The sequence below is a fragment of the Zeus faber genome (assembly GCF_960531495.2).
Source record: "Zeus faber genome assembly, chromosome: 15".
NCBI lineage: Eukaryota > Metazoa > Chordata > Actinopteri > Zeiformes > Zeidae > Zeus > Zeus faber.
In genome coordinates this window covers 28,844,606-28,866,275 of record NC_137194.1, presented here as the reverse complement: position 1 = coordinate 28,866,275, position 21,670 = coordinate 28,844,606, and the positions used below count along the sequence as shown (strand labels likewise).

Here is a 21,670-nt window from a genome sequence, read left to right as displayed (position 1 = left end):
GTGAGAAAAGGATTGTTAAAAGTCATGGATAGAGATAGGAGGAAGTGAGCAGCTAGAGGGTTGGAGCGTACTGAGAAGTTTCCCGAAGAGATTCCAAATGCATGTGCTTTGCTGAGGACGTGTGAATGTATGTCTGTGACTAACCCCATCCAAGATCCACAGCTTATCCACCACACAGCAAGATTATAATTGAAACACTGAGTTCCACCCACTCCAAGCTACACACATTTAGCATTTAGCTTAGACAATAGGGCTAATTATTAAATAATACCCACATCTAACCACGACAAACTCACCACTGACTGAACCCAACTGAAACCACCTGACCCCAATGGATCCAACTGAACCCAACTGAACCACCAGAACCGTCACCCAGTGATTACACACAGCAGAAACCGTGAGCCAGCGAAGCACCCATTTAACCCATTTAAACGACTCTGCAGAGTCAGAGGGACCCAAGCATTCATACTAATCACAACATTATTAATAGTTCTCCCCGCACTGTGGCATCATGCTCAACCGCTAAAAGATAATGGGGTTCTCAAACCTACGACCCCACAACCAATGGAGTGCACATGGCCACATTGCCATGCCTATAGTGGAGGGTGGCTATTCTATTCCCGGGGTTCTGCTACAGCAGACCAGGCAGGTGCCCAATCTATTCTGGCTGTGCGGAGGTCGTAAGCTGTGCACTACCTTGCCCTCCAATTGGTCAAGCCTATGTGCCTGCATAGCGGTGGCACAGAAAATGTCCATTGTCACCGCAGCTCACCTCCAACTGCTTACCAGCGCTCCTGGTAAGCAGTTTTCATTTTCATTTCCTCATTTCAGCAGATGCTTGGTCGGTTGTTTTTCCGACGCTCCTCGTGTCTATGTTGACGCGATAGGAGTCAAAGGGGGGCAAATACAAGGCCAAGAACCAAATTTCATATAACACATAATCTGACATAATCTGTCCGTGGTGCACAATAAACAAATGTTGATTGGATTGATTCCCAAATAATACCATCCCGGGCGTAAAGTTCGTTGCCCTGTCTAAGCTTAAAACAGTGCTGGCCATGGCCAGTGGCATATGGATTGGTTTTATGGTCTGGCAGGACAATCAGACATCATCACCAAATTCTTAATCATTCTTTGCATTGTCCTAGTTGTTCTAATGCTCATCGGGGTTGTGTGGCCCTGCTGGCTCAAGGTTTTAATTATAAAGGATGTGGGGGTGTGACAAATGGCATTTTTGGCACACCTGAATCTTCCTCTTTGCTTCCCTACTTAGATATGCCCTCACCCCTGGCCAAGCTGGAAATGGAGATCTGGCTGTGGGCTATGGTCCATGGTCCCTCTGCGAGACAGGTGCACTATAAGCACGGAGCTCCTTAGATGTGGAGGTGGTGAAGAACTCAACATCCTGCTGAATGGCCCTTGGACCCCAGGCCCCTCCAGTCCAATCCCCCTCTGGTCTGGCCACTCCCCAGCTTGCTATATGGTCATCTTTTTCCTTCACCCCTCCATCAAAAGGACTTCCTTGGGTTTCCCACTGGGTTTTAGCAGACGTCAAGGGCTAAGTTTTTTCCATATATGCGTGTTATTTGTAGGCATACCATTTATTTATTATGCAATGATAATTTATTTTATTGCATTTGTTCCTGCTTTATTCGTAGAGAGGGTTGGTGCTGGGGCCACCCGTTGACCCGCTGGTGGCTTTACCTGTTGCTTGTTAGACCAATCAACAGCCAACAAGTAAACAGCCACACTGATCATGGGCCCAAATTACCTGGACCCAGGAGAGGTGTGGCTGCTCAAACCACACCACCCCCACACCACAGGTGAGAAACAGTTTAAAAGTCTAACGCCACAATTCAGACCTACATTGTTCAGTCTTTTCACATGTTTACAGCAATTACTTTTTAAAATGTATAATGTGTTTAGAAACAAATCGCTGAATTCACCTTACAGGGACCCTAAGAGTACATTGGGGTACATTGGCTGCATCTTTTGCTGTTCCGCCCCTGCAATTTGAGGCCGGCATTTAAATGCTGATCCAGGTGATAAGAGTTGGGGAGTGGGTTGTGTCATGTTCCACTCTGGACCAGATCAGGCTGATTAGCGACTGGGCAGTTTTATCGAGGTTCCCAGGGCCTGGCAAAATGTGGAAAAACTGTTTACTGGAGGGGGTTAGGGGAACATCTGATCTATGGCCCTGGAATTTCTTGTGAGGGTGGCAAAATACACCCCATGTTCTGGTGCCAGTGCTCAAGCTCACAAATGAAGCACTTCCTACACCTTCCTAAAGTGAATACGTTAAGGGCAGGCAAGGAAGAACCACAAAAAGAAAACAATAAAAAAAGTTTAACGTATATGTAATACAAGTACAAAATACAAGTTCAAAAACAACTTTTATTTTGTTTTGCAAGTAATGAAGGGGAACATTTAGAAAATTGAGGGGGAAAAGTGAATTATTGATCAAATTAACTATTGATCTTATCAAAAAATGGCTTCTTCCACATAACAGGGTTAATTCTGGCATGACAAGATAAAACTCAAGGACTTTCAAATACTTTTGTAAGCACTATTTTTTCTATTTCATGCAAAACAAATGTAATCAATTTTCAATGTGATCTGTATTAACTAAAATATGATATAATCATAGTTTGAGTCTTTTACTTGTATTAGTGTATCAATTATAAATCTATATCTCTTTTATTAATCGCATTGTCATCTACTATTATAAGTGTCTATTTTCAACCATGCTGGATTAAATTTACATTTCCCTGGCATAATCTATGCCGTAAAAGCAATTCTGGCTTTTTTTTGTTATTAAGTTATGATTTAAATAACAAAACCAGGGGGGAATATCCCAGGTTTTCAATGATGGTGTTATGTTTTCTTCAATGACTTGTCAAACACTTCAGCACAAAAGGAGCTAATTTCAGCCTATTCCAGTCTTGAATCTCGAATCTACTCAAATTTCGGATGAAATTCAAGCACCTTAAGGACCTGGTAAGAACTCTGACATAAGGACATTCACACCATGTGCACAGTTGACCAACAGAAGAACCTTTATTTTAACAACAAGAAAGGCACACAACATATAGGTCTTTCTGCTTCCGTTGTTCAGTGATAAAAGAACTTTCCACTGAGGTCGCAGTAATTTGTAAGTGTCCTCCAACGATGCTAGAATCTTGAACTCAAATGCAGGCTGTGCAGCAGTCTCACACACACAAAGAGGGAATTTTAGCAAAACAGTGCATTGAATCTGGCCTCAGCGGAGATCATGTATAATGGAGTCAAGCGCTTGCATTAAAGGATAGGTTCGCTATTTTTCAACCATCACTTTTCAATTGTATAGTATAGCACAGCCTTGCTGAACGCTTTACTATTGGGAAACTTTGCCACTCTGTTGGAGCCTCACACTGAGCTGTGTTGGCTACAGTAGGTTGGGGTGAAAACAATGACGCTGTGCAACTTCCTCTTTCAAGTCTCTTACCTTGGTGTGGTTGTAACTAATCTGTGGAAGCGCAGAAGAGTTGATACTACCATGAAAAACCTGTTAAAATGCATGGGTTGTGACCATTTATTTTCGGTATAACATACATACAGATTATGAAGTGAGTTTTGCACTTTCGAAAAAGGAGATTTAAGTTAATGTTTAAGACCTGAACGTTTGCCTCATTGGACTGCATTTAAGCATAGTGAGAAACTGCAGCAGACGGGTACGTTTCTCAATAATAAAGTGTTCAGCGATTTTGTGCTATGAGCAATTGAAAATGATGGAAACCTACATTTTAATAAGGCCTCAGTTGAAAAATGAGAAACCCCATTGTTTAACTTCTTGCAAAATCATGTCGCCCATTCAAAGTTTAGTCCAACCGATGGATAATATTCAACATAAGTCATATGAGTAATCACTCTGTCTATTATATTTAAAAATTTTCTTGGAATGCCTGGGTTGGATTCCTTTCAAAATGCAAGGCTGTGAGACCACCGCCACCCCCCCCCCCTCAACTTTTTCACAGCAAGCATCAGTGGCAATGTCAGACTGAAGATGGAAACAGAGTGTAAAAAGTTGACAATTCTGTGTGATATCAGGCAAAGTAAAGTCTGCAACTCATAAAAAAAATAAAAATAAAAATAAAACACAAGAGCAGAAGGACATGATACAGTACAACTAAGGAATGTTTACATAGTGTATGTGCCAATTCTGACCTGAGGCGTCATGTATAATTCATCCATTTAACTAGGATTGATGGAATTCATCAAAAGTTCATTATCACTAGGTTTGTTTGAAGCTGATAAAAGAAAATAAATAATACATTGCGGTTAGTCTAAAAATTAACCGTGTCTCTTTAATTCCATTGTGCTATTACAATTAAGTGTAGGATATTGATAAATGAAAAAGAAGAAAAATAATCTCCACTCAATCCAGTCACATATGCTTTTCACATTTCCCTGAACGCATTTAAAAATTTGCCTGAATGTCAAAGCCCCCCCCCCACGCTACATTTTAAGTACATGCTACACATGTAATAAAAAGGTTAGTATAATTGCCCCTTTTTCTGACTTTATGAGAATGTTTTGATTTGTTGCTCCTTGTTGAAGCAATGATCTGAAGATTTGACTTCATGCGTTCATTACTTCGACACCGCCGTATACCGTAACTCACTTTTTACCAGTAGCTTCTACAGTCACAGTACAGAGTGAGAGCAATTTCCATCTTTGTTTCAGCTCTCCGTTTTTTGCCTTGGGGAGCATGGAAGCCGAGGATGTGGGCCCAGGTGGAGCTGCCGCAGGTGCAGATCTTGGTGGTAGTAGCAAATATTCAAACGGGAACCGGTAAAAATTCCATTGGCGTTTTGTCGAGGGAACCACGGCAATGCTAACTTCCAGGTTGGCTTATCAAGTCTTAAAAGCTGAATTAAGTCAGTAGCTCTGACTAAATTATATATTTTCATAAAAGACTAGGTATATTTACAATCAAAAAAGGGAGTATTTCAGCTTGTTGCTTGTTTGATTAGCTTAAATTTAGTCGGCTTGCTATGTTTACAGCGTCAGCAACATGCTAATAAAGCCTGGTTCATGCTTCTCTGTGAGTATGCGTAAACATCACACACACCTTCTTTCAGAAACGCGTTGCGTAGTTCTGTGCAACGATTAAGCTGATTATACGGGTTCGAAACAGAAACTAAAGTTTTGCGGATAGAAGCACAACTTGCAACTGAAAGCAGATTTTTATTTGCACCACATTTTTGGGGTCTAAAGTTTTCAAATAAAGTTCGGAAAGATAAAATAACGGATTTCTTCGTTGCTTTCTGTACAATGTCGTTGATTAAATGTGACACTGCCCCCCAGTGGACACGTAACGTGATACACATGTATAAAATCAAACATCCAGGCAAACGTCATTGGTTTGGACCTATTTAATCGTTTTTTTAATTTATCGTGGCATGATTAAACGTGTTGAGATTGCTAAAATGTAAAATGTAGTCCTACTCTGACACCCTACCCTGACATGCTTGCTTTGGACGTTTAGACCTGCTTCATATTTTAGTCAGAAGTGTGTTCGCAAAATTGTATGTTCTCCACACAACGACCACAGGATCTTCTGGTGAAAGTGAGTTACATTACATTGTCCAATATCGAGGTTAGGAACATGTTCATTCAAGCTCTCTCTCTCTCTCTCTCTCTCTCTCTCTCTCGTTTTAGTGCAAATAGATCAGACTTCACAGAGGCAGTAAACATAGCAAGCCGACTAGACTTCACAGAGGCAGTACAACAAAATAAAAATGTACAAAACAATCGAAAAAAAACAATCAACATCAAAATAAAAGTGCTAGTGTTTTGATCCCTTTTGAGGCGTCCAATTCTGAACCAGCGATTTTGGCCTCTCTCGCGTATAGAGGACAGAGGTAAATTTACGCCAGAAAGCGGCAGTACCAACGATCTTAATAGTGGATTTGTTTGTTTTTGTCGTCAAAGACATGTTGCTCAGTGTACGTTTTTAAAAGTGTTAAAACCTGAGTGAGATTTGACCTCAGACGGCAGGGAAAGAGTCTAGTGTTTTCCTTCATCGTACCATGAAAGAATTACAGCGCAAGCCACACAATGGAAATGGACAGTTCCTTAACATATCTGTTTGAGTGAGAGGAATGACAAAATATGTCAGCTTTTGTTTTTGGTACAGAGGCTTCCCGGCAGATCAAATCGTGATGTAGTGCTGTCTTAGTTTGGCCAGGAGATACTCATGGGTTAAATTGTGTCTTGTGATTATCCCCACGATCTGCGAAGGGGAGGGGGGGGGGGAGAAAAGTGGTGTGTGGTTAATAATCGATTAAGTTAAAGTATTTTTTTATTAGAGTAGTGTAACAGAAGAACATTTTTTTCCATTTCTCTGCTTAATTTTTCCTAATATTTGGTCAAATTTTCTTGATTTCTAAATTATTTCTTACATTTCTATACTCTTTCACTTTCACACGGTTACAATCACCTTTAACCTTGTTTTATAGGTATTTATTTGCACTATTGAGATATGATCAAAGTATAAGCATTTCTTGGAACTTGAGGTTATGTTATACTGTATTAATAAATAACTTTGAACTTAAACTTAACTCAGTAAAGTGTCCAGTAGTTACTGGAGACAACCACAAAATTGCTTGGCAACAATGGTGACAATAATGCATTCATATGTATTTTGTATTATTTTATGACCATTATAATATCCCTAATGCATTTCAGGTTTAGGGATATTTATTTTTTGGACTCATTTCTTCCAAAGTCACGGAGGGGTCAGGCAGCACTCACCTCTCCCACAGCGTTGACCACAGGCAGGTGGCGAAGGCCCATTGTTCTGAAGAGGTTGAACACCTGTGAGACGTGGGTGTTTGGTGAAACCGTGTAGGGGCACGGGTTCATGTAGGGTGTGACATCCTAGGAAAGATCCGCAGAGAACGTAGTTTGTTATTTAATTTACAAAAATAAAATTAAAAACTAACGCTAGGTCCTTGTAATAAGGGTTAGTTAATAGGTAATAAGGCCCTTACAAGTTGCTTATTAACATTTACTAAGACTATCTAATGGTTAATAACAGCTTTTGTTAGCAGTTAACAATGCACTTATTAACAGTTAACTTTGCTTTTTGCAGCTACCAGATCTAAAGCGAGAACAATATCTTATTAAGGTGAATAAATCCGTTATTATACACTGATTAACAGTTAACTATGCTTTTTGCAACACGGTAAACTACACTTAGAGCGTTTCAAAAATAAAGAAAAATCCTCTGTCATCAATGTCAATCGATAGTTGATAATTGATAGCTGATAGACGATTTAATCGTAAATCTGCCTAAGCCTACTCTCCAACCCTGTTTCCAACTTGCAATAAGATTAAGATATTTGTCTAAGAAGCATTTTCGCTATTCCGATTCCTCTCTCTCTCTCTCTGCTCCATCGGAAATATGTGCGAGGGGGCAGGGCTGGCTCTCTCTGCCTACCTCACACGAACAAACACATATGTGTGTTTGGGGATCTGGGGAACGTAGCTCAGGCGGTAGAGCTGGTGGTCTAGTGATCTAAAGGTTGCTGGTTGGATCCCAGGCTCCTCCTGCTAGCATGCTGTAGTGTCCTTGAGCAAGACACTTAACCCCTAATTGCTCCTGATGGCTGCGTCCGTCGGTGTTTGAACAATTGTAAGTCGCTTTGGATAAAAGCGTCTGCTAAATGACTAAATGTAATGTAAATGTATATGTGAGTAGCAAGGAGACCCTGCTCTAAGTGAATGACGACGCCATTCAACGCTCAAAAGTCTGGTTAAATACACATGTAGAAATGCACTGTTTTTAACTGCCTAGCTACTAGTTCATCTCTCGTTGCCCCTTCCACCTTAGGTATGTTGTAAACTAGCAGTCAGAGCCGTTTGTTTTTTTTCTCTTAAAAAATAACAAAATTAATCGTTCAAGTACCCCATCGATAGGCAGATTTGGTAAGAGAAGAAGTACCACTACAAGTTTAACGATACCCATTCTCCTACTGTTAATAAGCCCATAATAAAGGATTTATTAACCTTAATACGGCATTGTTCTCGCTTTAGATCTGGTGGCTGTAACAAGCATAAAGTGTTAGTGCATAGCTAACTGCTAATAAATGCTATTATCAACACTTAATAAAAGCATAGTTAACTGTTAATAAGTGCATAGTTAACTGCTAATAAATGCTGTTAACACGTATATGGTCTTATTAAATGTTGATAAGCATCTTATAAGGATGTATAAGTGCCTTATTACCCATTAACTTACGCTTATTAAAGGATCTTAATATTAAGCCTTACCAAAAATCAGTTGCTACAATACCTTGACTTTGTGTGTTTTTTTTTATATAATTTATTTTATTTTTTTATATACTGAATTAAAGGTCTCATAGTTCTTTAAAATCAAAACATTTCTTCCTAGGTTTAAATAAAATAAATCCCTTTCAACAACAAAAATGACATGACATGAATTTATACAGAAGAGATATACTCCTTTTGCTACAATGTTTCGATATTCGCTTATATTAACACATTTTCTGCCAATGCCATAGAAGCATTGAATTTTCTACACCCCACTCCGTTCTATTGCGGGGTTGATGGCAAAGCGTCATCATCCTACCACGATCATGCGGGGGTTGAGCAGGGCCAGGTCCAGGTCATGGATGTCGGGGTATCTTGGGTAATCCTCGGTCATCTCAGCGTATGACAGCCTGGACTGTGTGGCGCTCTGCATTGGGAGGGCACAAAGCGCATGAGACGATGAGACTAGAAAACATTCAAATAACATCGGTCCAGCAAATAAAACAACAAAAAACAAGTGAAATCTAAAAATCTGAAATATCGAGGTTTAGAGTAGCCAACAAACCACAGCAGAAAGACAGTTTATGCGACCGAAATGGCCTGCTAGCACACTATTTGTGGCACGGTGGCGCAGTGCATTGCACTGCTGCCTCACAGCAAGAAGGTCCTGGGTTCGATTCCTGCCTGGGGCGCTGTTGGCACCGTGCTCCGGCGGGTTATCTCCCAAATAGGAGCCTTTCTGTGTGGAGTTTGCATGTTCTCCCCGTGCTCACATGGGGTTTCCTCCACCTCACGTCAGTAAGGACCCCCCTCAAAAACATGCACCCATCATCGTATGACCAGCGATGGACAATTATCACCTGGTCCCCGGGCGCGTCCACGTATGCTGCCCACTGCTCCTGGCTGTGCCCCCGGAGGAAGGACAAGCCAGGATGGGTCAAAAGCAAAGAATCCATTTCACCGGCCACCATCAAAAGCATGTGCATGTGTGTGTGTGTGCAAGCATGTGTTGTAGTGTGGTGTGTTGCGTATGACACCTTAATATGCACAAATACTATACTGAAAAAAACCCTTTCTTCATGACTCTGGATTTTACCCCAGAACTGTGAATTAACCCTCCCCTACTGGAAAAAGGAACAGATGGGAAAGCATCAACTGTGTTCTGGTCACCGGCTCCATTCTGGCAACCAGGTCTGTAAAAGCAATTTACAGGGGTTTTACACCTGAAAGTTGGCGAGTCGAATCATCTAACCAAGATTCTTCAAGTGGAAAAGTCGTTTTAAAGTAGTATTATCGCTACGCAAACCATTTCTGACCCACCGCAGCAAAACCCGCTGTCTCGCGCATTTCTAAAATCGTGAGGAGCAGCCAAATACTGTAAATTGAAAAAACATTTCTTGAAGGTAAATGAGATTCCAGATTTATGTTCCTTTGTGGGTTTTTTTTTATCTCTCAACGTATTTTCAAAACCAAGTTTGATTTATAAATAGTAGAAAAATGTAAAACCGTGGAGTTAAATATTCCCGTTAGATTACATGGGGAAACACAGTTCACTTACTGAGACGCTGAGTAGCGCTGAACAACGCCGATTGATTGTTTCTGTTAAAGCGACAGTCCAGGTGAAGATCATAATCCATATTTCATGTGATGTGAAGTCACAATGTGAAACCGTTGATACAGATTCCCGTCGATACAGCCCAACAATTGGGAAAGTTCCAAACTCACGGGAGATGTCCAGCCACAGACAAAGTCCATTCCCAACATCTTTTCCCCTGATGGTTTCAGCGCTCCCTGTCTTTCAGAAAAATATTGCCATAGCATCTACACAGCAACGTGCAGCTATGAATGCTCGTGCTCTCTATGGTAGTGCGCACGCCATGAGCCGCACGGCTCGCTCGCTGCGACTTTAATAGAGCCTTTAGTCGGTGTGACATGTATAAGGACTAATACAAATGTATGTAACCACCTTGCCAAAAATGTGTTTTGGCACTTTAAACCCTTCCCTGTCACCACTCTTAAATGCCCCCTCCTTTTTTAAACGAAGCCGTCTGAGTTTGGCTGTAATCCAGGGCTTTTACGTCGTTGGAGCAGTAATGCGGTGAATTCTCCTCTCTGTTCGGACAGTTAATAAACTGCTTGTATTTTGGGAGTTTGTGTCTTAAATTCCCTTCGTTTAAGTCCCAGAGGATGGGTGCTTTCTCTCCTCATACAGTATCTGATTGGTTAGCAGCTGCTACGCGTCCCCCTCCAGAATGAAGGATGTGTATTCACGATTAGATTAAACTTTAGTTTATTGTCATAGCAAATGGTAGAAGTACTGAGATAACGGAATTCTCAATGATGAGAATTCCGTTATCTCAGTGATGCACGTCGGGAGTAAAGGCTAGCCTGTCTGGTCCGATCCCACAGAAGAGCTGCTGTAGGTATTTTAGGTAAATTGCTGAAAAAGTTAATGCTAGGTTTGATTGAACGCGTCAGAAAAAACAGCGCATGGCAGCTTGCTGCGTATGGGGCTGCGTAGCCGCAGACCGGTCATAGTGCCCATGCTGACCCCTGTCTACTGCCGAAAGCGCCTAGAACGGGCACTTGAGTGTCAGAAGTGGACAATGGAGCAATGGAAGAAGGCGGGTTGGTCTGATGAATCACCTTTTTGTTCTACATCCTGTGGATGGCTGTGGCTAGGCTCCGATCTGATTGAGCATCTGTCGGATGTGTTGGGACAACAAGCTCGATCCATGAGGGCCCCAACTCGCAACAGGACTTAAAGGATCTGCTGCTAACGTCTTGGTGCCAGATACCACAGGACACCTTCAGAGGTCTTGTGGAGTCCATGCCTCGACAGGCCAGAGCTGTTTTGTCAACACGAGGGGGAGCTACACAATATTAGTAGATACTAGTGGTGGTTTTAATGTTGTGGCTGATCAGTGTATACAGTAAAAGACTATGATTATGAGCAGTAGGTAGTACAGATATGGTATAAGTGTATATATATATATATATACAGGGCAGGTGTTAGTACAAGTAATACTAGTAGTAAGATGTTACATACAGAATAAGGTATGACGTATGATATGACTCTTTCATCACAAGCTTAGTATAAGCAATTATATAATATCTCCCCTCTGGGCAGATATAAAGGTCTACACTTAATGAGATACTCTACAGTAGGTTTGCAGAGCAGTAACTCTGTGAGAGTAGTCCATGCACCAAGCTTTGTTTACATAAATGCACAGTTCCCCACCTCTGGTCAGTCATCAGCTGTTCTATCCACCTGGAGGATGTAGAGCCCCATTAGGTCAATGGTGCTATCAGAAATGCCGCTGTTGAGCCATGTTTCTGTGAAAATCATGATGTAGTCCATAATCCCATTGTGAGCGGTGATCCGCAGAAGATCCCTGCCCTGTCTACAAATTGTATTAATTCGTTACCAGATACTTCGATATGTGATAATAGCTAGGAAGATTAAGAAGATTTGCTCGGCTACTTCCAGTATTTGGGCTCTGGAAAAACGTTTTTTTACAAGCTCTTCCCACAGACAAAGTCCAATGTGGATCAAACTTAGACCACGGCATGTGCAAACTGCCCCGAATACAAATCTCATTCATTTTTCTCCGTGGGTTTGACAAGTTCGTAGTAATGGCCAACAGAATAAGAATTTCAACAAAATAATACGGTTCCCGCCCTTCGGGCTGGACCCCTAAATATTGCTGCTGGTAGCAATGCATGTGATCCAGGTTAGTCGGTGTGACGTGTGTGATGAAAAAATGTACAAGCCCTAATCGCGATACTGAAGAATTTATTAAGGTTAATGTTATAACTAACTACAATTCAAGATGACATCTAACCAGGGCTTAAATTGTGCCGGGACCTCCCAGATTGGGACCGGAGCCTGTTTAATTGGATCCGGCATCTCTATTGAGACATCAATCACATACCCATCAACCCTCCTGTTTTTCTTGGGATTGTCCCATATTTTACCCTTCTCTCTTGCTGTCCTCCAGTTTAAATATTTTCCTGGAAATCTCCCGTATTTTAACCTTTCTAAAATATATATATATGAAATTTTTTTTTTTTAATAATAAAAAAAAATTACTGACTGGTCGGAAAGCTTGTCGTAAGTCCGTATCCCCGTGCGTCCCTGATCCTTGTTTCTCCAAACAAAACCAATAACAACAGTGTATTTTTTATTTTATTTTTTTAATCATAGATTAATTTTTCCTAATTAAATGAAAAAAAACAGCCCTGTGTGTAACGAGGAGAAGTCACTCTCTTAAGTCACCCGTGTCCTGTAATGATGACGCAATGTTGCAGTGACTATTCTCTGTGACCAATCAGTAGTCTGCATTGTTTTCACGGGACCTTTTGGTATCGCCTCAGTTCACTTGACAGTATGTGTGGATGCCACGAATACAACTATCATTCATTCGTGTCCTGGGTTTGACGGTTTCTGAGCGCCAGAGACTTTGACAGGTGATCATGGCTTGGAGAATAATAATAAAAATGTGAGCAAAAACAATAGCTTGGTGGAAGGGCTGGACCCCTAAATATAGCTGTAGGCAGCAATGCATGGGGTCCAGGTTAGTCGGTGTGACGTGTGTGACCGTGTGACGAAAGGATGTACAAGCCCTATTCGCATTACTAGAGAATTTATTACAGCTAATATACATTTTTATTATTATTATTATTATTATTATTATTATTATTATTATTAAAAATAATAATAATAATAATAATAATAATAATAATAATATTATTATTAATAATAATAATAATAATAATAATAATAACAATAATGATAAAAATCCTAACAAAAACAATAGGGTTCCTGCACTTTGTGCTGGAACACATAACATTTCTATCTGAATGTGTTTCCCAGGATAAACCATGACCTAAATAAACTATTTGCATTAAAAATGTAGACCACACACAATAGTTTACACTGTAATATGCCTGGATACAGTGGTTATATCTTCTAAATCGATAATTCCAATTTTCTCATAAAAACAAATGTGTGAGATGAATCAAAATGCATTTTAGAATAGAGAATATAAATTTGTGTGTGTTGATGTTGGTACAGTAAAAGTCCTACACGCCTATGCACTGAGCCCAGTTGAGTTCATGCATTGGATGGACCTCTGAGTTTGCTCAAAATACTGGGGAAGATCTTTTAGTTTCTGAACCAAGTCGTCCCACCTCTGTATGTGTATGAGAGTGTGTGAACCACTAACCGACTGGTTCTCAGCATAGCAGACCCCCCGGATGAGCAGGTTGACCAGCTGGGAGCGCAGGATGAGGCCGTGGAAGGTGAGAGGCCTGAAGCGCTCCTCCATGCTCCACTCTTCGCTGGGGGACTGGTCTGGGTACAGGTTGGGGTAGGGCTCATGTCTGCAGGTCAACAATTCATTTACTCACTCGTATATGGCAGCAGGGGTTATTAAGTTTGCTGATCAATCAGTTAGTTTTATGGATTCCCCCTCAGGGACTAATGAAGTGTATGGTTGCGGTACGGTTCTGGGCTTTGGGGCTGAACAAAGGTGTATAGGTACTATATCAAGGTACTCTAGAGCGGTGATTCTCAAAGTGGGGTCTGTGGCACTTAGCCAGGGGGTTCCGTGAAACGTATTTTGAAAAAAATTAAAACTAAAATAAAAAAATTTAAAAAGTATTTTAATTAATATTTTTGAAAAATATATATATAAAAAGATATATTATATACAGAGACACACAGTATATATATATATATATATAAAGTTTTTATTCTTGTTTGTGTCCTTTGAAGGGGTAAATCTTTACATTTTTAGAAATACAATCATTTTATGAAATATATACTGTACATAATTATGTAACCTAATTATCACCATTCAGATCTTGATTTGTTTAACATTTGTTTAACAGTTTGTGTCGCTACAATTTTTCCTATTATTTAATTGATATTAATTAAATTAATACACTGTTTTTATATTCCAAATTTTTAAATGGTGCAATACAAATTTTTCCAATACGTTTTCCTTGATTTGTATACGTAGTAGAAGTGCGAGCTCTCATATACAAAGTCCTTGGTGAAAAAAATTTGAACCCCTGCTCTAGAGCCCTATATCTACTAAATTGAAACTAACGAATAACTTAGTGATGACTACGTTCTGTTGTAGTCGTCTACAATCAAAATGGTGGGTTATGATCGTTTGCAAGTCCCATTAACCCCAAAATCCCCTCACAAATTGAAATTGAACTATATGGTAATACAAATATATTCAGATACATTAACATATACAAGGAATTTCTTCTGGTGAGGTTTGGTGCACTTCATCCATAAGCATTAAAAAATAAAAAGCTTAAGAGAATAGAAACAAAATAGGATAAAAATAAAAAAAATTATAAAAATTTAAATGTCAAATATATATGCAGGTGTGTGTGTGTTTGTGTGTCTCCTACCTCCTCTCTAGCATCTGCTGCAGCATGTCCTCACCCTCCTCGGGGGGATCGGCCACGGGGACGCGCTCGTCGCATACGTTCCTCAGCTCACTAGACGGGTATGACTTCATGGACTGGCAGCGCCGTCGCTGCTCCCCCGCCCTCGTCATCACGCTGGACTTCTGTGTGTCCGAAAAAAAAGGGGGACACACCATGGCTATTTTAGTTAGACATTTGACAAATAACCTTTGTATTTTGTTATTATTATGTATTATTTTATTCCCTGTTTATTTTCCCATTTTCTCTAATGAGCTCTCGGACATTTACAAAGAATGAAACCATAGACCACATGGAGTGTGTTAATATAGATCACATGCAGTAATTTTACAAAAAGACTGTTAAAAAAAGGCTGACCTTGAAGTGTATGTTGTTGCTGACCAGGATGTTGCCCTTCATGAAGTCCCTCTCGTTCTGCCGGTTCTCCGTGACTACGGGGAAGGCGTGATAGACGGTGGTGCGCAGTATGCTGACCAGGGACTGGACCCGGGTGTGCGGGTAGACGTAGGTCAGGTTGGGCTCCATGATGTCACTGGCCGTCAGCCTTGGGGAAGCCAAAGGAACGGGGGGTTTCTATATCAATTTGTTTCACTTTTCCTGTCTGAATTAATGCCACTGACAATGTAACAAGTATTACGTTTGCAACTTTGGTATGAACCCATACATTAGTGTTTATGGTATTAGTTACAAATAGAATGGGGTTTTTGTATGTTCGTGGCTTACTTGTTAGTCAAATAAGAAAAATATAAATGGCACACTCAATGTAGCTCTAAACCTGTCTAAACGTTGGTGAATAAATAACCATATGGAGCTACATTGAATGCACGGTATATATTTTTTCTTATTTGAATCTTACTGCCAGTACCAACAGCACATATAGACTGTAGTGTGTGTGTTCTTTCTTAATACTTGTTATTCAACCTCAGCCTGGTCTCACTGAATGTGTTGGGTCATGAGGCTACTATAATCCTGCCTGTTTGTTCTTAAGTGAAGCCTTGAAATGTTTTTGCTTCCATGTCCCATGTTTTTTTTGTTTTTGTTTGGGTCCTTAACTCCTCTTCAGTAACTGTGGTACTAACTCATTATTAATAGTCGATTCATCGACTTACTTGTCCATTTCCACCTCGGTCTCCCACTCCAACAGAGGGACGCCCCTTAGCAGGATGTGGATGTCAAAAATGCCATGGTTGAAGAAGTCCCCCGTCCACTTGGCCACCTGAAAGTCAACATAAACATAAATCAGCGGTGAGGCTATAATTAAAATGCTGTTTAAAAAAAAAAACAGAGATGCTCCTTCAGTGCTTGCACTGTGTACCATACCATCAGTGTAACCATGATGGGCAGCCCGTATGTGATCTCATTGGTTGATTCAATGAGAATGACGGTCAGGCTGATTGTCATTCTGACCACTCCCCCGAGGAACGAGGCTGCGCCAATCAGGGCGTAGGTCCCGGAGTAGATGTCCATTCCAAAGTTTCTTAAAAAAAAAAAAAAAAAAAAAGAAGAGAGTATAAAGCAGTCGTGTATCATTCAAATCAATGGATTTTTTTCCCGTTGTACAACAGGCACTGAATGTACAAAGATGCAGTTTAAGTTGTTCCGCAACCAGTCAGGAGAGGGATACACCGTCTGGCATCACTTTTATCAACGTGTCCTACTACTCACGGGAAATACAGTGTTCTACATGTGGTTTTTGATTGGATGGAAGTGTGGAACCAAATAATGGAACTAGAGACCATGACCAAGTCAATATTTTTTTTTCCGAAGGCACCCAGTCTACTATTTTGTGGGATAACTGCACTATATAAAATATATTTGAAGATTGAATTTGATGTATATTCATTCATTTTTTCAGGATCACCCCTTCTGCCTATCTGTATATTGATTCTCATATGAATCAGCTATTTTGTATCTAGTTGCAGTCTTGTGGTGCCGCTATTTTCTTCTTCTGCGTAAGCACTGGTTGCAGTTTATTCGTGCTCAGGGGGTGGTCATCCCTGGACCTATCTCTGCTCGAACCCCCTTGGTTTAGTGTACACAAGAATGGACACGCATTCAGCTTTTTTAGTACTTTTAGTACTTTTAGTATTTTCAGAGCTTATTGTGCGTAATCAACAGGTGTCATGACATTTCACTGCATATATGTATGACTGTATGTACAGTATATGTATGTGACAAATAACCTCTTGAATCTTGGTTTGCTTTCTACGGCTTCCTTTAACAGTCGCTATTTGTCTCTAATTGTCCAACGTAATGCATTGCGCCTTTGACTCTAGAACGATCGTAGGACGAGCAAGGTGGCGAATGAAGACAAGATGTAGAATAGCAGGATTCAAATGACAGAAAGGACCTGGCAGCCCTGTAGTCTCAAACAGTAGGCACACGCTACCGGCTTCACACTCGTTACTTGCGGTCAAGTGCAGCTCAAAAGCCTGGTTGGAAGACGAGTGGGGTTGGCATTGGGGAGTGGGTCAAAGACAACTCTTTAGAGCAGGCGAAAGAGGAAGACAGGGAGACAATCCAGTCCAGTCAGCATATTTCCTGCACAAGGCCTGTGGGCTGTGGGAGCATCGAGAGAAGTTCAATGCAACGCCACCAATGCAAGGGACACACAGACAGTCTGTCTGAAGCCCGGCTCGGTTGACACAGTACAGTATCTCCGTACAAAAGTTTTATACTGAGACCCATATCTCATATATCAAGATATAAGAGATTAGCACATTTTGGACGAATAGAAACATATTCAGAAACCTTTAAATAAAAGATGATCACTTTAATACCTTTCCTATATGGAATTAAATATTGAAGAAATAAACCGTATTTGCAGTAGGGAACTTCTGTCATTTTAGCAAATGGGCGGGTAGGGTTCACAGCATCTCAACACTTCGGCCTAGAAAATCTCTGTATTTTTCACATCATGAATTCCTACATTTTGAGGAGGTTAGCCACAAGGCGCCCGAATGTGGCACCGCAGAGCAGGCAGGGCACGAAAAGGCCGCTGGGTACCGACGTGCCGTAGGTCCAGCAGGCCAACAGGAAGTAGAGCAGGAAGAAGATCGACAGAGTCACAGGACTGAAGGTACCTGAGTGGACAGGTGCCGGGTGGGGGATAAAAAAAACAAGGTAAATACATCATTTACATTAACTGTATAAGTCGGTTGCAAGCTGACCAAATGCAGTACAAACCCGGTTACTAAACAAGGAAATACGACAACCCAAAATAAAATCTAATTGAGCTACTCCTGGAACACATGGAAGGAAGAACTTTTTGATGGGAAAGCAGCTCTGCAAGTACTTGACGTATCAGATTTTGGTCACGCATGGTATTCACAGGCGAAACATACCAAGGATCTAGCGAAACTGTCTTCTTCTTCAAATCTATTCGTGCCGGTTCTGAGAACTGGGTTTATTGTCAGTTAGCAAGCTGTTACAAATTTCCATGTGTATGTGTCTCTCACCGTCCTGGTGGAAGAGCTGATGGATTGCGGCTTCCTGGGGGTTGAAGAAGAGCGTGGCCATGTCGTTGTAGGTCTTGTTGGGACAGAAGAACTGGCGGATGGTGGAGTTGATTTCCTCGCTTCCAGTCAGCTGTAGTCCAGAAGCACAGAACTGTAATGTTGGCGCCGTGTTATCTATCATAAATTCTAGATCTAAAATTTATATTCGACTATATAGATGACAAAAATATACTGCATTAAACGCTACTCTCCACACAACATTTGTCTTTGCAAAAGGGTTATATTTATGAAAGAGAATATGAAAATGAATATGAAAATGACCACAACTTGGTGTCGGCATGCACAAGTTTCTGACTGACTGAAGAACAGCTACTAGGAGAACTGGATGATTTTAATTATTCTGCTCAATTCTATTTCCTCTGGATTAGGATGTACTGTTACAGACGCGTGTTCGCATTTGGGTAATCACACCTTCCGTAGGTATAGTATTCCTGAATCTGGGGTAAGACTCCGTACAACAATAAATGGCAAACATACTAATTCATTAAAGAAATAATACGCAGGACCCAAAGTGGAAAAAAGTCAGAAAGTGAGTGACAGGCGACAGGCGAAGCTTACCAGCGCTGAGCTGTTATGTGTTGTAGGAGAGGAAAGGTCCCGGCATTCACCCAGTGTCATGGATGCCACAAATACCACCACTGTCGTCACCATGGTGACCAGAAGACTCTCCAGAACCCTGCAGAGAGTAGACAAAAAAAAAAAAAATTAAATTTTTTTTTAAAGATATATATATATATATAACAGTATATATATATCTGTGTATGTGTATATATATATATATATATATATATATATATATATATATATATATATATATACATATACACACACTGTTATATATATATATAACAGTATATATATATATATATATATATATATATATATATATATATATATATATATATATATATATATATATATATATATACACATACACAGATATATATATACTGTTATATATACTGTTTCTATATATATATATATATATATATATATATATATATATATATATATATAGAAACAGTTTAAAATACCCTTGCTTTGGATTATTTTGTGATGCGAGTTTCAGCTTTGCACTAATGTTGATAGATATTATTTTATATACAGTATTGCACAGCCTCTCACAGATAACATGTTATGTGGATAATGCAATACTTTTTTGTTTAATATTTCTTTCTTGCTAAGCCCCATTCTGTAGGCCTCCCACAGCTTTACCTTTCCCTTTACACTGCAATCAAGTATTAGTCCTGATGTTTCCTTTGCCCATTTTGGCTTCCAAATATGTCATTGAATGAAAAACTTAACAAATGAATAAATATACTTGAGAGTTGGCAGGTATGAGACCAGGTATGAATATATATTTTACAAATCAGTAGTATACCTCTTATGAAATTTAAAAATAAGTGTGTATGTGGCGATCAAACCTGAAAAACTTGGCCTTGGGGTGGATGTGTCTGATGCGGTACTTGGCCAGGCCCTTGTTGATGCAGTTGAAGAGGGCCCCCAGGAGCCCCCCGACTATGCCCATCAAGACAAAGAAGGCCAAGTCAACTACTGTCCACAGGTGGCAGTTCTTGTCGCCTTCTGGACACTGGAGTTAAAATAAGATACGGTAAGACTTTATTTATCCCTATGTCGACTATAGTTCAGCTTTCAATACCAGAGTGCCCACTAGACTGGCTCTCAAGCTGCGGAAGCTAGGACTGAGCACTCCGATGTGTGCCTCGATCCTGGACTTCCTCTCAGCCTGGCCCCAGGTGGTTAGGGTGGGGAGGCACATGTCCAGCTCCCTCACCCTGAACACAGGATCCCAAAGGGCTGTGTCCTCAGCCCCCTACTGTACTACCTGTACACACATGACTGTGTTGCCAGGTCCAGCTCCAACACCATCATCAAGTTTGCTGACGACACCGTCTTGGTGGTCCTGATCACCGACAACGATGTAAAGGCCTACCGTGAGGAGGTGGCTGACCTGTCACTCTGGTGCCAGGACAACAGCCTCCTTCTGAACGTCAGCAAAACTAAGGAGCTGATTGTCGACTTTAGGAGGGGATTACAACCAAGGACGCAAGCACCGTTGCTGATTAATGGGGCTTCTGTCGACGGGGTGAGCAGCTTCAAGTACATGGGAACATCCACATCACGGAGGATTTAACATGGACTACACACACACAGACACTCTGGTGAGAAAGCTGAGGCAGCGTCTTCACCACCTCAGACAGTTGAAGAAATTCAGGGTCTCGGTTAGGATCCTCAATTCCTTCTACTCTGGAGCAGTGGAGAGCATCCTGACAGGAAACATCACTGCCTGGTTTGGGAACTGTACTGCCGAGGACAGGCAGGCCCTACAGAGGGCGGTGCGTTCAGCCCAACATACCACTGGAACTCCCCTCCCCTCCCTGCAGGACTTTTAGACCAGGAGGTGTAGTAGCAGAGCCCGCAGGATCATGAAGGATCCTCATCCCCCAACAACAGAATGTCCCAGTTGCTGCGGCTGGACAAGCGCCTCCACAGCCACACAGCGAGGACAGAGAGACTGAGACGGAGTACAAATAGCCTATCCCATATACATAACTATATTCCTTTTACTTCTATTTCGTACCCCCACTCTGTGTTACCTTTGAGTCTTAAATTATTTTTATTTATTTATATTATTCTATTCAATAACTGCATTACATTTTAGGAATCAGTTAGTTAGCTAGGTAGAAATTAGGTTAGCTATTATGTTCGGCTTAGAAACTATTGGGCATAATCTCCGGGTGCCTTGCAAAGACATTTCACTGCATATATGTATAAACGTATGTATATGTTTGTGATAAATAAACCTCTTGAATCTTGAAACTGGTAGTCTGGCTCACTCATCCTGAGCAAACTGCTCCAGCTGTCTCGGTTGCCTTCTCCAGACTGCATGTTTCAGCTCTTTCCATCGATGTTCAATAGGATTCAGATCAGGGCTCATAGAAGGCCACTTCAGAATAGTCCAATGTTTTGTTCTTATTCATTTTTGGATGCTTTTAGCTGTGTGTTTTGGTTCATTATCCTGTTGGAGGACCCATGACCTGTGACTGAGACAGAGCTTTCTGACACTGGGCAGTACGTTTCGCTCCAGAATGCCTTGATAGTCTTGAGATTTCATTGTACCGTGCACAGATTCTAGGCACCCCATGTCAGACGTAGCAAAGTAGCCCCAAAACATAACCGAGCCTCCTCCATGTTTCACAGTAGGTATGGTGTTCTTTTCTTTGAAAGCTTAATTTTTCGTCTGTGAACGTAGAGCTGATGTGACTTGCCAAAAAGATCCAGTTTTGACTCATTTGTCCAAAGGACATTCTACCAGAAGCATTGTGGCTTTGCAATATGCATTTTAG

General features: G+C 40.8%; 1 protein-coding gene across 2 annotated transcripts in view; it reads right to left on the bottom strand.

The window, feature by feature from the left end:
• Positions 1-4,872: 4,872 nt before the first annotated feature.
• clcn6 (chloride channel 6) overlaps positions 4,873-21,670 on the bottom strand; it is a 34,670-nt gene continuing 17,872 nt past the window's right edge. For both annotated transcript variants that reach the window (XM_080015631.1, XM_080015632.1), the window contains 12 exons: positions 19,727-19,893; positions 18,861-18,978; positions 18,243-18,372; positions 17,714-17,867; positions 16,105-16,261; positions 15,894-16,000; positions 15,142-15,328; positions 14,749-14,909; positions 13,545-13,701; positions 8,636-8,743; positions 6,796-6,921; positions 4,873-6,274 (listed from right to left, as the gene is read on the bottom strand). In XM_080015631.1, the coding sequence (XP_079871757.1) occupies positions 6,194-6,274; positions 6,796-6,921; positions 8,636-8,743; positions 13,545-13,701; positions 14,749-14,909; positions 15,142-15,328; positions 15,894-16,000; positions 16,105-16,261; positions 17,714-17,867; positions 18,243-18,372; positions 18,861-18,978; positions 19,727-19,893 (1,653 nt within the window). In that variant the 3' untranslated portion in view covers positions 4,873-6,193. The remainder of the gene's footprint in view (positions 6,275-6,795; positions 6,922-8,635; positions 8,744-13,544; positions 13,702-14,748; positions 14,910-15,141; positions 15,329-15,893; positions 16,001-16,104; positions 16,262-17,713; positions 17,868-18,242; positions 18,373-18,860; positions 18,979-19,726; positions 19,894-21,670) is intronic.